At 38.7% G+C, this 18,342-nt stretch overlaps 2 protein-coding genes across 2 annotated transcripts in view; both read right to left on the bottom strand.

The window, feature by feature from the left end:
• Positions 1-5,233: 5,233 nt before the first annotated feature.
• LOC140930770 (uncharacterized) lies at positions 5,234-8,621 on the bottom strand. The gene is made up of 2 exons (XM_073380487.1): positions 8,517-8,621; positions 5,234-8,282 (listed from the first exon to the last, which is right to left on the bottom strand). Exons 1-2 carry the CDS (start codon positions 8,591-8,593, stop codon positions 7,916-7,918), a joined length of 444 nt encoding a protein of 147 aa, XP_073236588.1. The 5' UTR covers positions 8,594-8,621; the 3' UTR covers positions 5,234-7,915.
• An 8,711-nt stretch (positions 8,622-17,332) lies between these two features.
• The window catches only part of LOC140929539 (uncharacterized), a 2,572-nt gene continuing 1,562 nt past the window's right edge, over positions 17,333-18,342 (bottom strand). Inside the window, exons 4-5 of the mRNA XM_073379296.1 lie at positions 18,307-18,342; positions 17,333-17,724 (exon numbers count right to left, since the gene is read on the bottom strand). The exon at positions 18,307-18,342 is cut by the window's right edge and continues 66 nt beyond it. Coding sequence (XP_073235397.1) covers positions 17,462-17,724; positions 18,307-18,342 — 299 coding nt within the window. The 3' untranslated portion in view covers positions 17,333-17,461. The remainder of the gene's footprint in view (positions 17,725-18,306) is intronic.

The following is an 18,342-nucleotide window of genomic DNA, read 5'->3' as shown; positions in this document are numbered from 1 at the left end:
TTTGGCATTGTACGACCAACAAGTTTGACTTATAGGCATACAGACACAAACATATGAAACTGTTTATTGATATTGTTATGAAACGAATTTATCTATTTAACAATGTAGCCTGAAATTACAGAAAGAAAATAGGGTTTCCGGTTTGCAAAAAGGAATATTTCGCAGGCCTTCAAGTGCACCGGAGGCGCGGAAAGAGCGCTCGTGCCAGTCCTACTCCGCATCACACATTAAATGAAGAACGGAGCGCTCGTTTCACCGCCCAACATTTATCCGCCCTGGTACGTACGCTCGGTCAACCACGTGACAACCAAACGAAAAGAGGTTGACCATATTCCATGAGTATGTAACCTGAGATCAGGCTCTATTTTCGTTTCGCTTTGAAAATTACATTCCAGCGGGCAAGGCGAAACGAAAAGAGAGCCTGATACAAACCTTCTAGGAAACGTCTGCCGCCCACTTTTTTGATTGATTGACATTTGCCGAATCAGCCAATCAGAATTACTTCCGTTGCTTGTTTTTCTAGTATGCAAATTTTTCACGCGCGGGAAAAATGCAGACTGGATGAGAAAATCGCGCAGGAGGGTCCTTTTAAGCGCTTATTTCTCAAGAAATATTTACCATCAATGAAATCGGAATATTTCGTATTATTGCCGAATGATATTTGTTGTTCTTTGCAAAGTTTCGCAGCCATCGCGTTAAAATCGAAAAAGTTATGACGGAAAATTTGTCACAGCTAAATTCTCTTGTATTAATTACGGAGCCACCTTAAAAAATAGCTTTTATCTGTTAATTTTTTTTAGCTAAAAATAAAACAGTCAGCACAATCACATTTAACGTCTTGCGAGATTAAGGGAGATCTCGAAGGTTATTTCTGTTGGCGTAGAAGGTTAAAAGTTTTCGAAAAGACGGCGACACGATCAGTTCTACCAGTTTTATTACTTTGGCTAGGCGCTCTGGAATTTAAAATACTGAAATCTCTATTTTTCCGTTGTCTTAATTTTTTCCTCGGCAATTTCCCCCGATTTTCAGTACATAAATCTTTAAAAACAAAAGGAAAACAGCCAACGAGCGAGGACACCAGTTTTCTTGGTTTATTTTTTACAAAAAGCGAAGGCAAACAACCAGTCTGTGAACACTGAAATTCCTTGAACAGCGATGCGATATTTTTCGTCTATTAAAATACTTCACAGTTGGCGATTGAGGTTTCTTTCGCAGTTAGCCTCCGCTTGCCTATCCCGTTCAGAGAAGTCATTCCCGGCTAAACTTTCAAATGAAACCAGTTTTAATATAGACAGTATTTTGATTTGCACCCGTTTGTTGGTAAATCAAAATGCACCTTGTTAGCGGTCAGCAACTTGCAGAGGGATTCAACTCCGCGATACACTCACTTTCCGTAAATAAAGCAAATCCTGAGAAGATATAAACAGCCATATGAATTTTCTGAATTTCCATGGCACATATTAAGGCATGCTGGCTTTTTTCGATCAGAGGTCAAATCATAATGTCACACTACTTGTAAAAATAGAAAAAGTCAATTATTATTTTCATTGTTTTGGTTAAATTTTTAACTATAGGGCGTTGAATGTACAAGATTCCATCAGAGAGATGCCATAAGAATACGAGTACAACACACCAGCGCGTGCGTAACACACGATTCACTGCGAAAACTGCATTTTATCAAACTCACGCCAAAAAAATCGTTGAATCTGCACACACAAAGCCTCGGAGATCGATGATTGCAATTTGCTATGTCATCCATCTTTGTGTTCAGGGACTGCGGGTTTTACATAAATATTTTGAATCAACGCTTTTATCTAGCAACATTTGTCCGATTCTATTTGAGTTCTGCGACCTTCAATACGTACATTCAATACAGTATGGAACTACGCTACATTTTAATACCGGCAAAGACCAGAAAGACAACGCTTGAGTTGTAGGCCACGCAAATCTCTCGCATATGTTAAATTGTAATCTCTTCTCTAATTACTCTATCGCCAGATGCCGCCTTAATTTTAAAAATGTGACGCTTTATCGAATAACTGACCACTGCTGGCTGGACCAAAGGGTGAAGAAAATAATTGCTTTTCGCAGTAGGAAGTTTATTGCTTGTTGTTCAAAACCTAGCGTCCTTAACAACGCCGGCGTCTTGTGGTGTGCAAAAAAAATTCGTATGCGGGTTCCAATGCATACCATCGATTAAGTTGGAAGGACGTTGAACGCTTTTCCAAACCTGAAAAATGGCGGAAGGTCATGATGAACTTGCACAGAACGTTATTCACGATCCTCTTCCACAAATTGTACGCCATAGTGAGGAAATCGAGTCACTCAAAACGAAAATACTGGAAAAGGATGAGGAAATTTTACGACTGGACAAGGAAGTAAAAAAGCTTATGCTAGAAAATAAAGAACTCAACGTTAGTTTGGAATGGCAAGACAAGAAAATTAAGCAACTGGAAGACAAAATAGAAGAGCTTGAACTCGACAAGACAGACCTGGAGACAAAGTTGGATTCAAAGTTGAATTCTGTTGAAGCTGAACTTACAACAGTGAGAAAGCAAGTAACAAAGTTGAAAGAGGAGAACAAGTCCAATCAAGAACTAAATGCTACATTGGGAGAAAACTTAGGAAAAATGTCGAAGAAAGTGGAGGAAATGGCTTCGGCTATGGAGAAAACTGACGCAGAAAACATGCATCTTAAAAGAGAGATCAAGAAAGTACAAGAGATTCAGATTAGGGCCGCCTTCCCTGAAACCATACCACAGAGTCCTGCTGAGCAAGAGATAAAGAAAGCCTCTTTTTATTTGGGTGAGATGTGCTCACGAATACAGGCCATGATGTACCAGAGTGTTCTTCCAAGTAAATACAATCATAAGAAAAATTACCTAGTTAAGTACTTAGAGGAAGATATTGCAAAAATAAAGGACGCAGAAGAGAAAAACGAAGCGGAGCGTAAATGGGCTGAACTCAAGAAGAAGCTGAAGTGGGAGGACACATTGCATAAAAGAACGATGAAAGAGCTCAAGTCTAGAAGGAACACGACCGCTCATCCTACTCTAAGTCAAAAGGTGCTATCGGAATCACTGGCTGTGATGAAGAAGCATGACGAGCTCAATGGCTGGACAGAAGAGCAAATCGTCGAAGATTTAATTGAAATGTGGAAAATCCTCGGAGAAAATTAAAAAAGTAGCAATGTGAACCGTACGAAGCTGTGGTATTGTTTGAGACCGACTTACCATTTATATTTTGTGATTATTCAGTAGAAAATATATACAGAATCCGTCCACTTGTTTTCACTTGCAAAGCAAAGTATGATCATGCCATATGTTGCCACCATATCACTCTCGTTAATCTGGGAATAAGACTAAAAGAGGTGTTTTTAAGCAAGCGTTCTGTCACATTTCACAAGGACGCAACTGTGCTAGGTTCTTTGATAGAAAGAAAGTAAATTTTAAGCACAGAAACGCATTTATGTCGATTGCCAAAGGTGTAAGACGTACTGAAAAAAATGTTATTGATCGTGGCATCAGTAGTTATATTTATTACTTATAATAACCTTCTCAGCTAATTAGTGTCGATAAAATTGATGACTACTATAAAAAATTTGTTAAACTTTCAATTCGGGGAAAGCGGAATTTATAAACTATGTTTCATAGAACTGATCAGCAGATCGCTTGGTGCGCATAGAGACAAACATTGATTAAAATAATCGGCGAGTCTTATCGAGAACATTTTATGCTGATTGGAATATACAGGTAACATTTCGGTGACCTCTATCCTTTTCGAAAGGTTTTTAATTTGTTCCTCGCGTTTTGAAGTATCCCTTCGTCACGTTCTCTCCGACATTTTCCACCGCTTAAGTAGAAATGATGGATGCGAAAGGTATTCTGAAAGGTTAAATTGACTTTCTTTGAAACGTGAGCACGAGTTAACGAAGAACAAATTCAGTTACAGACAACTGCAAACGATTGAGTAAGCCCTTTCGATTCTTGAGTGCCATGGGACAAAACTATACCCCCCTTTCTCGTTAAGTTTTACTTAGAGATAAAATCCATCTTTCTGAAATAATGATGAAGAATTAGACAGCAAGCAAAACATCAAGAGGACCCGGTGGCATAGTGTCGCCAGCGTTCACGCTATGTCGTTACAAACACGACATGCGACTCTGACTAAAACGATATCGACACGTTTGGGAACTTAAGTAGAATGTAGTACGGTATAGTTGCTGTTTAGACACGGCGGTAGTGATACCCCTGTGCCTTATAGAGTTATACAAAAAGACAGCAGTTTTCCTTAATAAATAGTATGTCATGAAGGGAGGTAACTGATCAGTTCCTTGAAAACTGTACTGTTACAAAGCTGTTTCGTAACCGTATGGCCTTATCGAGTCCGTAAATAACACTAATAACTGAGAAGAACAACTTAAAAAGATTAAACAACTTGATTATATATTAGTTTTCATGTATTCCCTTCTTGAATAACTATGTTGGTGTGTTGGTCAGCTTAAGCTTATGGTGGTTATTTCTTCGATTCCCACTATACAATACAAACTAACTAGTGAGCTAGTTATTTGGAGCACATTTATACCAATAAAACTTCACTGATTGCTTGTAAATTAAGCTAGATCCCTGGGTGCAAAAACGTGACACTTGGACCAAACATGGCAATACAGTCCTGATCTCTCAAGCTCAGGAAGCTGCGTTAATTGTTACCTTTGCTTACCTAGATCTTGTGCGTTACTCAGACCTTGGAAAATAAATATTTAATGATTGTAAAAGGCCTTAAAAATTGCACCTGAAGCTCTTTGTAAGTTCAGTTTAAAATATTAATAATCTAAGAAATAAAGAAAACCTTAATGTGTATTATGACAGTTAACAATTGAACATTGAAACTGAAATACAAGTAGGGTAAAATACCGCAGCTATGCTTTGGCACGCATCAGCTTTTAAACAAACTGTTGTTAATAATCCATACTCCCCCCGAGAGAGATTCAGATTGCGGATGTGACATTGCCGTAAGAAACGGAGTGTAGATAGATGGAGGAGGGGGTTTACTACTTTGAGACAATCAAAAAGGTTAACTCATAATACAAGTCAGAGCTCTCGAAAAGTATTTGCATTTCTGACTTGTAGCTACTTGTCTGGTTCTTGGAAACGCATCCCAACCGGCGCGAAATGTATTTACATACTTTTCTCGGTATTCAATCTGAAACGCATGCAGCGCTGCACCTCTATGGTGGCCTGGGAGTGCCATAAGAAAATTGTGTAGTATCTTGTAAGTTCCCCGTTATTTATTATGTTATTTCATTTTATTTTTAAACTTTAAACGAAAAAAAATTATTATCGAGATACTTTAAATCAAATTTAAACGAAAAAAATAGAAAGTAAAGTAAAATAATTTTTAAGCAAAAGTAAAATGAAACGAAAATAATATTTCCTTGGCTTAGCAGTGCCATAAGGTTTTTCTAAAAAAAAAAAAAAAAAATGTTGTTCATGGCCTATCGATGCCAGAGCCCACAATGCACTTCGCTGATCTTTTGCGTGGCTCCTAAGCGATGTTTGCATGATTTCTCTGTTTCAATCATGTCGGGTAAACGTAAGCAATGGGACGACTACAAGAAGCGCCAAGGAAAGAGACGGGTAGGTGCAAAGAGCGATAAAGCTAGCCCCAGTGCATCTGAAGGCTTCTTGACTGTGCAGAGACTATCGGCAAACGTTCAAGGCAAGTGCCAAAAGTACAACCGCATTGGCCCTTTAACCCTCGTGCCGTTCCGACAAAGAACCAACTTTCAAGAATATCAAAGATGCCTGTAAGTCGCATTTTGGAACAAATTGCGAATGTGATGTTCTCGCGGGCGAACGCGGGCCCTCTTACACGTATGAAAGTCAGATCAAAGACTGGTCGAAGGTCATTCATATCAGATTTCTGGAATATGAAAAGTCGCAAAAAGCGGAGGAGCCAGTCTCCGTCCGGCCATTACATAAAAGTGAGCCAGTTAGCCCACGAAAGTGCGATAGTGCGGCGACAGCTGTCACAAAATCGTCTGTAATACCGCGTTCTGTCTCTCTTAGTCAAATGTTGAAAGTGGGCCAGCTTATAGAACCAGAAACAAATGTTGTCACGCTTCATCTAGAAGAATTTGCCGTCAATGAATTGAAGTGGTTAGATCCTTTTCCGGTCACACTTTCGCTGCATCGTAAGTCGTTTTCAGAAGGTGCATTTAGAGAGGCATATATGGCCAAGGCTCTATCTGGCCTTCCTAAAGGAGATTATGTATTAAAGAAATACAAAGAAGGAGAGAAACCTGGTATAATTCAGCTGTTCGGTTCAATGGAAGCACACACCAGGAAATCTGTTCAACTGAATGCTCTGGCACGAAACTTTGCATAGTCAATGGATGCAGAAGCACCAGTGCTAGAGTTTGGAAGAACCTTTACGTACAACAAAGTTTTCTTCTTATCTATGGGCAATGAGTTTGTAACAATAGAAACCTTCATTGATGGGCACTTTGTGAAACTAATCAATAATGATGGCTTAATCTGTTGTGAAGAAGCCTCGGAACTAAGTATGAAGGCCGAGACCTTCAGCCACTACACCTACAAGGAGTCAAACACCCAATTAATGGTATTAGATATCCAAGGAGTTGGTTACACTTTGTGTGATCCTGAAATTGCATCAACAACACACATGGATGAAGCAAACAACTACTATTTTTGCACTGGTAACTGGTCAACAAAAGCCATCGAAACTTTTTTTAATACACACAAATGCAATAAATACTGCAAACTGCTAAACTTGTAAAACTTTGTTCCCAAGTGCTGTTTGTCCTCATACCTGTTAAAGCTACTGTGGTGTGAGTCAAGAAACTATCCACATCCCCTTGAAACAATCACTCCTCTGATACAAAAACTTGGGTTGAAAAATTTGACTTTCCACAGTCATCTGATTTTTACAACTTTCCAGTGCTCATTTTGTTTGAACGTTTTCCAGTTTGCTACCTAATTGTCAGTTACATTGAAATATAGTTCTGTTGTTGTTCAAGTTGAAGCATCAATACTCAACCCTATGGGTCAGTAAAGAAGTTCACAGTTGTTGTTAGCATGTTGCGTTCAGTTGCCTTAAGTTTGAAGTTTGTTCTCTGTGATTTGCATGGCACATATTTCAGTAAATAGTAATTAAAACGGACTTATTAATCAATTATGTTTAGACTGTTTAGGTACTTATATAGTTATCCATTCTATCAATGTCAATTCAGGCTGCCAGGCACTAAAGCATTCTTTCCCAGTGAAGGAATTTGGGAACTGTAAACAACATTTTCTGTTACTCAAAAGTTGCACAGTTTTCACATATGGGTAAAAATTGGTTTTCTATGGTCAGCAGATTGGGTATCAGCATTTCCAAAGATTGGAAAAGAAATGCTCTTGGCCACAGAAAATGTAGCATTGTCAGGCCTCTCATTCCAAATAATTTTTTTTAAAATAAATACTAGTGAGCCCCAAAATAAACCTACAATATTCTCAGTCATGCAGGAGTTTTGTCACATCCTGCACTTAGTCTGTGGGTGTTTTTGGCTGTTCACACTTGTGCTGAAACGTGATTTGTACTTTGTAGATGATGTATAAAATAAGTTCCTTTTACCCCAGTAACTATGTAGCTGAAAATTCCTGATGAAGTCTGGGTAATCAGACAAAACTGGTCAGATACAATAAAGCAAGTTGAGAAGATCTGTTGCCTAGTGCTGCTCACTAGTATTTATTTAAAAATACAAAAATATTTAAAAGATTTAAAAGAAATAATGAACTCAATTTGCTGGTGTAGAGGTGCAGGGCTGACAAGGCTTTTAGATATTTTAAATAAAAATTAGTTCATATTGTTAAATAAAAAAATATGAGTCAGTGAAAATTGAATTAGGCTACTGTTACACCCTGTTTACATCAAAATTACTCTTTAAAAATAAATAAGCATTCGCTGCCTGTGCAGGCTCAACATCATTTGTGTCTGGGATGTGTCTTTCACATTCTGTTCTGAACCTAGCCTCCAAATAGTCACTTGTCCCTTCCAACACACCCGAGAGTTCTGCTGCTTCCTGGAGTTGTTCTTCGGTTACTGTGAGGCCACATTTTTCCCCTCCATAATTCTGCGGATACATGTAAATATGCTCTGGTACTCCATCAGGAAGTTCTTTAGCCTTCTGCTTGCACATGCGGTGGTTGTTCCACACTGATACTCTAAAGGTATCTAGCTCTTTCTGTAGCACAGGGATGTACACATATGCAAGTAGGTTCCTTCAGAGTGAACAGCAAAAACGTTAGTATGTGCAAGTCAGTTATTATTCTGAAAAGGCTTTAGAACACATGAACATTCTTTTTATGACCTATGAAAGAAACACTGCAGCTATTAATTAGTGTGTAGCCAAACAGATTGTGAGGAACATGCAAAACTGTCTACAAAACGCAAGTTTTCAATCCCGAAACATAAGAATACTGTTTGCGCCTACTCATAACTTATATAAATTATACCTGTCTGTTTTATCACGTGGGTCATAATCTCCATTCTCAACTAGAGAGGACAACTGACGTTTAAAATACATCTCCATTCTATCCAGCAGCTCACGCTACCAACGCAGTAAATAATCATCAATTTTTTTAAATGGTTACGACCGCTGACGCGATAAAATTATACAAGGGGAGAGGGGTCACTGGGAGCACTCTCGAAGCAATCACCTGGCAAAAACAAACATATATATCTTATATAAAAACAAAAACATTTATTTTACCAATGGAAGTTGTTGAGCAACAAACATCTTACCTCTGCGTTCATAAAGATAATCCAAGTAGAATTTTCCTATGATTTTAGGGTTGTTGTTTGAAGTCCAAATTCGCAAGAAATTTATCCAGGCACTGTACGTGTCTTGTGCACCGTAGATACACAAAGGGAACATCGCCTTCTGGTATCCGCAAAGCTTGTAATGGCCATCTAAAGACATAGTGTAGTCTGCTCCATTTTCGAATCCAGAAAATAAAGAAAGTAGTGTTATAACAAATCCTAATAGCAATTTCAACGCGATGTCATTTCAAGTAAAAAATGGATAGAAGCCTACTTACACCAGTAACATAAGTATTGGTTCTCTGGTGTCGCTTTGCTTTTCCCACACCTCCTTTAGCTTGAAGTCCTTAGGGGAAACTTCTTTCATGACTGCGTAAACAACATCACGGGGCACATTTAGCCCGTGAATCTCGCGTATCTTTTGTTGCATGGAACGATAGCCAAGCAGCTGTCCCGGACCATCCATTTCGCGTCTCACAGCTTCTTTCACATCTTCAGTATCCACTTCATAATCCGTGAACTTTATGTCAAAGTACTGCAGCCTGCGTGCTAAAGTTCGCCCACTCCATGCATACATTGGGTATTTTGATTCTATGAAGTCTAAAATCTCACTTTTTTTCCAGTTTTGCCGGACGTACTGAGATAAATCATCTTTAAGCGTTTGATCTTGCATCCAGTCAGCATTCCTGATTTGATTTGCCGCCATCTTCTGTGGGAAACGTCAATACCCAAGTGCATTGTGGGCTCTGGCATCGATAGGCCATGAACAACCTTTTTTTTTTTTTTTAGAAAAACCTTATGGCACTGCTAGGCCAAGGAAATATTATTTTCGTTTCATTTTACTTTTGCTTAAAAATTATTTTACTTTACTTTCTATTTTTTTCGTTTAAATTTGATTTAAAGTATCTCGATAATAATTTTTTTTAGTTTAAAGTTTAAAAATAAAATGAAATAACATAATAAATTACGGGGAACTTACAAGATACTACACAATTTTCTTATGGCACTCCTAGGCCACCATACACCTCTTCGAAATATAGGGATTTCTTTAAATTTCAAAACCATTTGGTGCGGAAAACATTCAGCCGTTTCTTGATCACAAAATCATATATAGGCGTACAGCACGATAGTACAGTGCAGTTGGAAGGGTAGTAGTCATGCAGTGAGTATAGTTTAAGCTATGTAAGTCATGCGTACAGGAAAAAAATATACGCTTTTTTCTATTTCAGGGTTCTTATAAAAAATACGCATATCTTCTAGATCCAAAATTAAAATCTTTAAGCTGAGTAACGCCTTTATAACGACCATGTTGTCTTGTCCCGCCTTATTTCTACAGTTGCTTAGTGTCCTGTATATGCTTAACCACAGCGCGTGCTCCATTGGTTTTAAAAGACGGGAAGGCTTGATTGAAACTTGTTTAGTGTAGCTTGTTCTCAAAGATATTCTGGGAACCAGGATTTACCAGATTTGTCAAGAATACCCTGTTTAACCAAACTAATTTTTCTAAATTGGTTCAAACCTGGTTAAACCCTTGTTAATTCAGTTCTTCAAGAGCCAGGTTTAGCCTGGTTTTTCTGGTTATTGAATAAGAAACCAGGCTTGCCAGAAAAACCCTGGTATACCAGGATAACCTGGTTTATTGACTTACTTTAAGAGCCTGGTAAAGCCTGGTTTATCAGTCTTACCAAGCTAACCAGGAATACCCTTATAAACCAGGCTTTTTGCACATATGGTTCAAGCCTGGTAAGTGTGGTTCATGCAGAATTTCACGAGCCTGGTTTAAGTCTGGTTTTCCTGGTTCTTTGAATAACCAGGCTTACCGGACTTACCAGGAATACCCTGGTTAACCAGGCTTTTAGCACATATGGTAAAGTCTGGTAAGCTGGGCTCATTTCAAACTTAAAGAGCCTGGTTAAAGTCTGGTTTTTCTGGTTCTAAGGATAACAAGGCTTTCCAGGAATACCCTGGTTAACCAGGTTTTGCACATTCGGTAAAGTCTGGTAAGCCTGGTTTGAAAACCAGAAAAGTCTGGTTGGTTCAACCAGGCTTGCACCCTGGTAAACCCTGGTTTAACCAGGCTTTTGGCGCAAGGGTGGTGTAGAAAGTCTCCAGGAAAACTTTACCACGTGCCAACCAGGAACAAAACGGAAAGTTTTAGTATTCTTGAACTATTTTATGTCAAAATCAAGTTCCTGAAAGAAAGAAATTGTTCCTAAGAGAGATCTGATCAGGTTGTGGAACAAAATCGGCCGCTGCAGGTTGTATACCTGGAGTAGTCAAACGATAAAAATCGGTCTCGATTTATCAATCGATAGAAATAGATGACACACTCGTTTCGTTTATCGATTTCTCTAGATTTTACCGATTCCATCGATTTATATCGGAAGATACATCTGTTTTTTCTCTTCATCCATAAATGAAAACTGATTTCATGCAAACAGTGAATTTGTTAACAATTGAGTCGCAATTGAGAGTCGAAGGATCAAACAATTTATTATCACTTACTTAAAAAAAGTTTAAAAAAATTCTATCTTTTTTTTACAATCCGCTTTAAAGTCCTCTTCTAACGGCCGATATTGGCCAGGTTTGTAGGTGCCCAGTTTTTCACGATTTAGATCTGCCACCCTTTCAAAAAATCACCAGTTCCGCGTGTAGTTACTTCCCGGAGTAGCCAACAGATAAAAATCAAAATCGACAAAAGTCGTTTGTTTACTATGCTAAGGTATTTAAACTTCCCGGTCCTGCAACGTTCATCCCTGTTCAAAGAATTCAGTCTCGATTTGTTGCTATTAACAGAAGATACAACAACATTGATACTGTAATCGTGTGTCCTCTTCTCCCGAGGACCTTTATTTAGAACTCCGATATAGTACCTACATGTCGAAAAAGATTGTCGAAAATTTATTTATCATATACTTTTTGCAGTTTGTTATAGAACGAATACTACAGATGTATATTTCATGTAACGTTCATGGAAGTGTCACTGGCTAACCACTGCACATGAGCAAAACAATGTCCATACTGTTTCTTATCAATAAAAAATGAATCTTCAAAAAATAGTTAACTCGGCCCGGTCTGCTAATTCCTAACGAAATTTCGCCTTCATCGCCAACCCATGACGCCATCACCCTTGCGTGCTTATAAAGGCGGCTTTCAGTACCAGAGCCAAAGCGATCCTCGCCTACACACAGAGGCAAATACTTCTTGTACGTAGAGTTGAGAAAGGCTGTGGTTAGATCCAAATGAGGATACAATGTACGTACTCCGCATCTCATCACTATCAAAGCAACAGAGGCGATACCGACTTGGGAGCTTAATCACCCTGAGATCCGTCCACTCATTGAAATTCGGTTCTAACGCACGATTCAATGCTCTCATCCAAGTCAAAGAATTAGTCGTTTCCATGTGATCATAAGCAAAGTTGGTTTGTCGGGCGTCGCTGCATAATGGATGAAACTGAGGGCACTGCAGATCATCAAGGGCACTCTGTCAAAAATTATGTGAAAAAAGTTGAATTTTCTCAATTCTAAAAGGATTAATTAATTGAAATGAAAAAGCTTCATTATCAGATCTAGCAATAGCACATTAGCATGATGACGTCACGCGCGCACTGCACGCTGGTATTTGTAGTCAAGAAAAGAACAAAATGGCCGCTCGTAGTGGAGGCGGGTTCACTTGTTGTGTCCCAGGCTGTTTTACGAACAGTAAAAGAGACACGCATCTGTCGTTTTATGTTTTCCCAAAGGAAAAGAATTTGAGGCGTCACTGGTGGCACTCAATATCGAGGAAAAATTTCAAGCCGACCACAGGACACCGAATATGTAGCTTGCATTTTAAAGGAGGAAAAAAACCTACATGATCAATGTTCCTCTTATTTTTCCCTTGACAAAATCTCATCCCAGGCGGTCACCCGAACCAAGGAGAAAACTAATTGTTAACAAATCTTCGACATCCAACCAAGAGAAGCAGCCTTCACCTAGTTTACCATCTTCGACCAGTACATCAAAGGCTGATGAGTCCGAGCGTGATCGTCAAGAGATAAGACGATTGAGAGAACTGGGAAACGTTCTATGTTTAAAAGGATCGTTGGAACGGGATCTGTCCATTCTTAAATTTGGTTTAAAGCGTTTTAAAGAATCAGAAAAGGATATGATCTTCTACACTGGCCTGACCTTTGGTCAGTTTGTAGAATTATTCAATTTCCTAAATGCCGAAAGTATTTGTTATCGTCTAAATTACTGGGGCTCTTATTATGCTAAGGTACAATTACCCGATATAGAAGAGAAGGGACAAAAGCGCCTCTTAGAGCCTGATGACGAGCTTTTTCTGACATTGTGTAGACTGAGGGTTAATGTACCAGAGAAAGTACTGGCCGATAACTATAATATTAGTGTATCAGAGGTCTCAAGGATTTTTGCTACCTGACTCGACTTACTTTTTTCAAGGTTAATTCAACTTCCTGTTTGGGCTACGAGAAGAACAGTTGAAGAAACAATGCCCCAAGTTTTTCGGCAGAAATACCCACTCACAAGGGTCGTCCTTGACTGTACTGTCATTGAAAAGCCCTCACGTTTCCGAGCACAATTTGAAACTTACTCTTCATGTAAGTCCCACAATACAGTCAAGGGCCTTGTTGCAATAGCACCTAATGGTGCTTTAACCTTTGTGTCGGATTTGTATGGAGGTCATTGTAGTGACAAAGTTATTGTTGAGCATTTGTGGCAGTCTACATCTTGAAGAGGGTGATGCAGTAATGGCAGATCGTGGTTTTGAAATCCAATACCTATTAGCCCCTAAGAAATTTTACGTTAATATTCCACTCTTCATGAGAGGACCAGTTAAATCCTGATGAGGAAGATGAAACCAGGGAGATTGCATCAGTTCGCATACACGTGGAACGGGCTATTGAAAGCGTGAAAAACTGAACATTCTTAAACAGATATTACCTTATTCTATGGCTGAAGATGTTGACACAATTTGGAAAGTTTGCTGTTTACTGGCTAATTTCCAGGGGCCACTGGTAGTATAGTCAAGGCTACTTGAAATTAGCCAGTAAACATTTTGTCAACATCTTCATCTTTCTAACTTGTAAGAAATACAAGGTACATAGTATTGGTGTACAGGATTTACCCAATAAGTGTTCGATAAAGTAGACATGTTGTGCGAAAAAGGGAAATAACCACCAAATAGAAACGATTCGACATTTCTTTAAAAAATTCTCATTGGAAGCATAGGAAATGCATGAAAATAGTGTGGAGAATATGCATACTGATGCCAGGGTTTAAAGGGTTAATTGAGGAAATACGGTATTTGTAATTTCACAGTAGTAGAAGAGGAAATATTGAAACTTAATGCAAACGTATATCTTCCAGATAAATAACTTTCATGCAACAGGTGAAGGTACTGAAAATATTACAGGTTTGTCAGAAGTGGCCAGTTGCCATCAAAACCATCACCTACTGGCTGGTTATTCTGCTCGGTAGTTGTTTACAAGATGTGATGAACTGTTAAAAATTTCCACTTTTAAAAAATCACCTGTCAAGTCACAACATTCTTGCAACGCTAAATGGGTGAATGAACGTAATATCAAGTTAACAAACCGATAGCTTATCTCAGTGATTACATAAATATCTGCAGGCATTGAACTTAATCAACTCTTTGAATAGTTCTTAAACCTATAGACATTATTTCCTGGGGTGATTACTTTCAGTCATTTATAGGAAAAGATGTTTGGGTACATAAGGATTCCTCTCTTGATGCCTCCAGTTAGTAGCTCAGGAACCACAGCATAGAGATAAAAGTCAAGAAGCAATAAGTGTACGTAACAAAATCACACCCTGGCTTTCTAGTTATTGCCATACCCCCTGAACTTGTTTATAGTATGAATGTTTTTGTTTGAGTCTGAGTCCTGATTCTGTAATCTCCAAGCAGAAATTCTTGGTGTGTTTTGCAAGAACTTTAAGTAATGAAGTTTGCTTTGTATCCACTTGTTCCTTTAACTTTGATGGGAATAGAGACCTTTAGCATCAGGTTTTTCGCGGGAAACCGCAAACCGCAAACTGCGGTTTGCGGTTAGCCGTTTGCAGTTTCAGGTTTCCTGGCTTTCGAACTTTAGCAAGGCGTCCAATTTCCGTTCAACTTGCTCTTGAAACATGAAGAATTGTGGGTAGTTTGGTCGGAAAAAAAATGGCGGCTTCTGTAGCAAGGTTGGTATTGACGTGATTTGTTTTCCTATCTTACATTGCTTTTGCCAAGATAATCCTACTTTTTTTTTTTTCAGGCGAAATTACGACGATATCATAACTGTGCTAACGTATGGTGATAGCTCAACAAGCTCTGACTCATCTGATGAAGACTTGGTCGATGAAATCTTTGTTAGTTCTATGTTCCCTGATTACAAAGTCGATTATCCGAGAACAAGCATCGACGACTTAAACGAGAGTCAGTGTGTTGCGATGTTTAGGTATCAAGGAATGTAGCCATCAAAATAGTTTGTTTAGATATGTAGCAAACGGTTACCCTTGTGCGTGAAAATTTGATTATTCGTTTTGACTGGCATTTCCTATGTAAGCTTATTTAGTCTTGTGTTTTCAAAGGTTTCAGAAGTGTGACATGTACCGCCTATTAGAGGCTTTGCAAATTCCAGAATGCTATATCTGCTCCCAGAGAACTTTTGTCACTGGAATGGAAGCCCTTATGATCCTGTTGCGAAGGCTTACTTACCCAAATAGATGGTGTGACTTACAAGCCATGTTTGGAAGGTCCGAATCTGAGCTAAGCTTAATTTTCCATAAGGTATTAAACCTAGGTAACAGAACTTGCCTTATAAAACAAGGGCGAAGTGGTTTGGTTAAAAGCCCCATTCTTTCGAATCAAGCACACAAAAACCTCCCTGAATATAGAGACTGGAATCTCCTTAAATCACATAGAACTTGTTTTATTATGGTCACATACAGTTTTTATTTTGATTACCTAGATACTTGATGATATTCACGACAGATTCGGTCATCTCTTGGAGACCCTAGATCTCGTCTGGCTTGATCCTGGGATTTTTTCCCAAGTTATACATGAGAAAGGTGCACCACTTAACCAGTGCTGGGGATTCATTGACGGTACCCCAAGACCAATGGCACGCCCAACAAGAAATCAAAAGATTATGTACAGTGGACATAAAAGGACACACTGCATAAAGTTCCAGGTACAACAGCATGCTGTGTATAATATGGATCCAAGAAAAATAAGTTTGCCTTAGGACCAAAATTTTTAAAATCTTTCAAGGCAACTCTCTCCCACACCATGACACAGCCCTAAAAATGAACAGACAAGGAACTACTGCAACTATTACTTCTTATTCAAGGGTATACATGTATATTAGAGCTAGTTTAACTTAACTCTGTCTGCCAAACAGCGGGTGAAATCCATGTTCTGGGCCCCCACCAGTGACGTACCTGGATCTGAGTATGCACCATTATGGCAGTTTTTCAATCAAGATGAAAGGAAATTCAAAATGCACTTCTGGAATTCCTTGAGTCCATTGGGGGCCCAGAACAAAGATATCAGCGCTGCTTCGCAGACATTACTAACCGAGGTTAAATAATATGTCTGTGACGCGGCCTATATCAGAGCCTGCTGTCCTATAGTTACCAATGGTCCCTTACAGCATTTTTTTTAACCTGCCCATGACTATTGTTGTATATTTTTAACATTATTTCCTAGTCAGTTCAAGCTCCTAATGGATTAATCGCCCACCTGTTTGGCCCTATAGAGGGAAAACGTCATGATGCTTCCATGCTAGGGGTCAGCGGTTTGGCTGATAAACTGAGAAGATTCTAGAAGCCAAATGGGGAACCCTATGTAATTTATGGAGACCCAGCCTATGGCCTGACAAGAAACATACTGGCTCCTTATAGGGGAGTTAGATAAACAGATGATCAGCAGGAATTCAATAGTCAAATGAGCAAAGTGAGAACCTGTGTAGAATGGGGATTTGGCAAGATTTGCCAGCTCTTTGCATTTCTGGATTTTAAGAAAAACTTAAAGCTTTTGCTCCAGCCCATTGGCAAGTACTATTTGGTGGCAGTTATACTGGTCACCTGCCATACTTGCTTGTATGGTTCTCAGACTGCTGCATATTTTGATCTTGACCCACCCATGTTAGAAACCATTAAATTCCAAGAACAGCAGTGTGCAACAAACATGTATTTCTAAAGATATTTTGTAAAATTCAAGAAATACAGGTACAAAGTTAACAAGTTAGGCTTAGACTTACAAACACTGGTGGTTCCAAATACAGTCATGTATTAACTTAACTTCTTGACTTCTATACCAATTCAAATTTAATGTAAAATAAATAAAAACCACTTTATGAGCAAAAATGCAGTCTTCTCTTCCAACCCTAGTGTAGCCAGTTCAAACACGGAGGGTAGGAGGAAAATGGCAAAAATGGCAAGGGAAGTTCCCTCCTCATTTGAGCCTGCTGTGCAGGCTAATCTGTTTCTCCCTCTGACGTTTTCTTCCAAAACTCAAGAAGTACAAGTGCAAGGGTAACACTTTATGAACACTGGTGCTCCCAACTAAGTCTTGTATCAACTCAACTTTAGATTTTGTTAAGTACAAATTCAAATAATCCTGAAAATAATTACAAGAAAATCATTTTCCTTTTAAAGCCGTTTTTCAACAGAGCAAGAAATGCCCTCTTCTCTTCCAACTCCAGTTGAAGTTTCTCCCGTCTCTCTGCTGCTTCTTCTTCACATTTCTGTTTTTGGAACTCAAACTCCTTTTTTCTTTGTTCTAACTCAAGCTCCTTAAAATTAGCCTTCCTTTCATTTTTCTTTTCCAGCATCTCTATGGTCGACAGCTTTGATGCCCTTTTCTTCTTTTTGACAGGTTTTGCTTTTGAGGCTGGAAAAAGGAAAAGTCGTCTAAATGAACTTAACAATTAAAATTATTACAGTGCAATATCCATATCCAGGACAGTCCAGTGGAACACAAAATTCTGAAATGAAGCCTCTTTTTGCTCATAACCAAGTAATAATTGTTTTAAGTCCTTGAAACAACCACCTTTGAGGAAAAGCACTTGTGCTGTATTTTGGAATTACATTTCTAGAGTGTTGGCAAAGGTATGACAGATGAATATTACAACATAGGGGCAACCTAAGAAATTGAATCAAGTTGTGGCATTGCAGGGAAACAAAATAATACATAGAGCAACTGATTGTCTAAAAAGGCAAATTATAAAGTAGAAATGCAGATATGTAGTAATCAATATTTCAGGCAATCAGTTTAAGTGGAATGGCATGTAAATTCTACAGAATCAAATGTCTAGCAAACATCCTTCCCGCCACCGGCCAATTCCCCTGGGCTCAGCCTTCCTGAGCACAAAAAGAGAGCCTGAATATTTTTCAATTTCTTTTTTTGTTCATGAATTCAAACATGGAAAAGTGACTCTTCTAGAGTACATGTAATAGCAATAACTGCACTCACCTTTCTTTCCTTTACTTGAACTGGCAGCACTGCTAC

This window comes from Porites lutea, chromosome 3, assembly GCF_958299795.1.
Source record: "Porites lutea chromosome 3, jaPorLute2.1, whole genome shotgun sequence".
Taxonomy (NCBI): Eukaryota; Metazoa; Cnidaria; class Anthozoa; order Scleractinia; family Poritidae; genus Porites; species Porites lutea.
The sequence above is the reverse complement of the archived record's forward strand: the minus strand, read 5'-3'. Positions and strand labels throughout refer to the sequence as shown.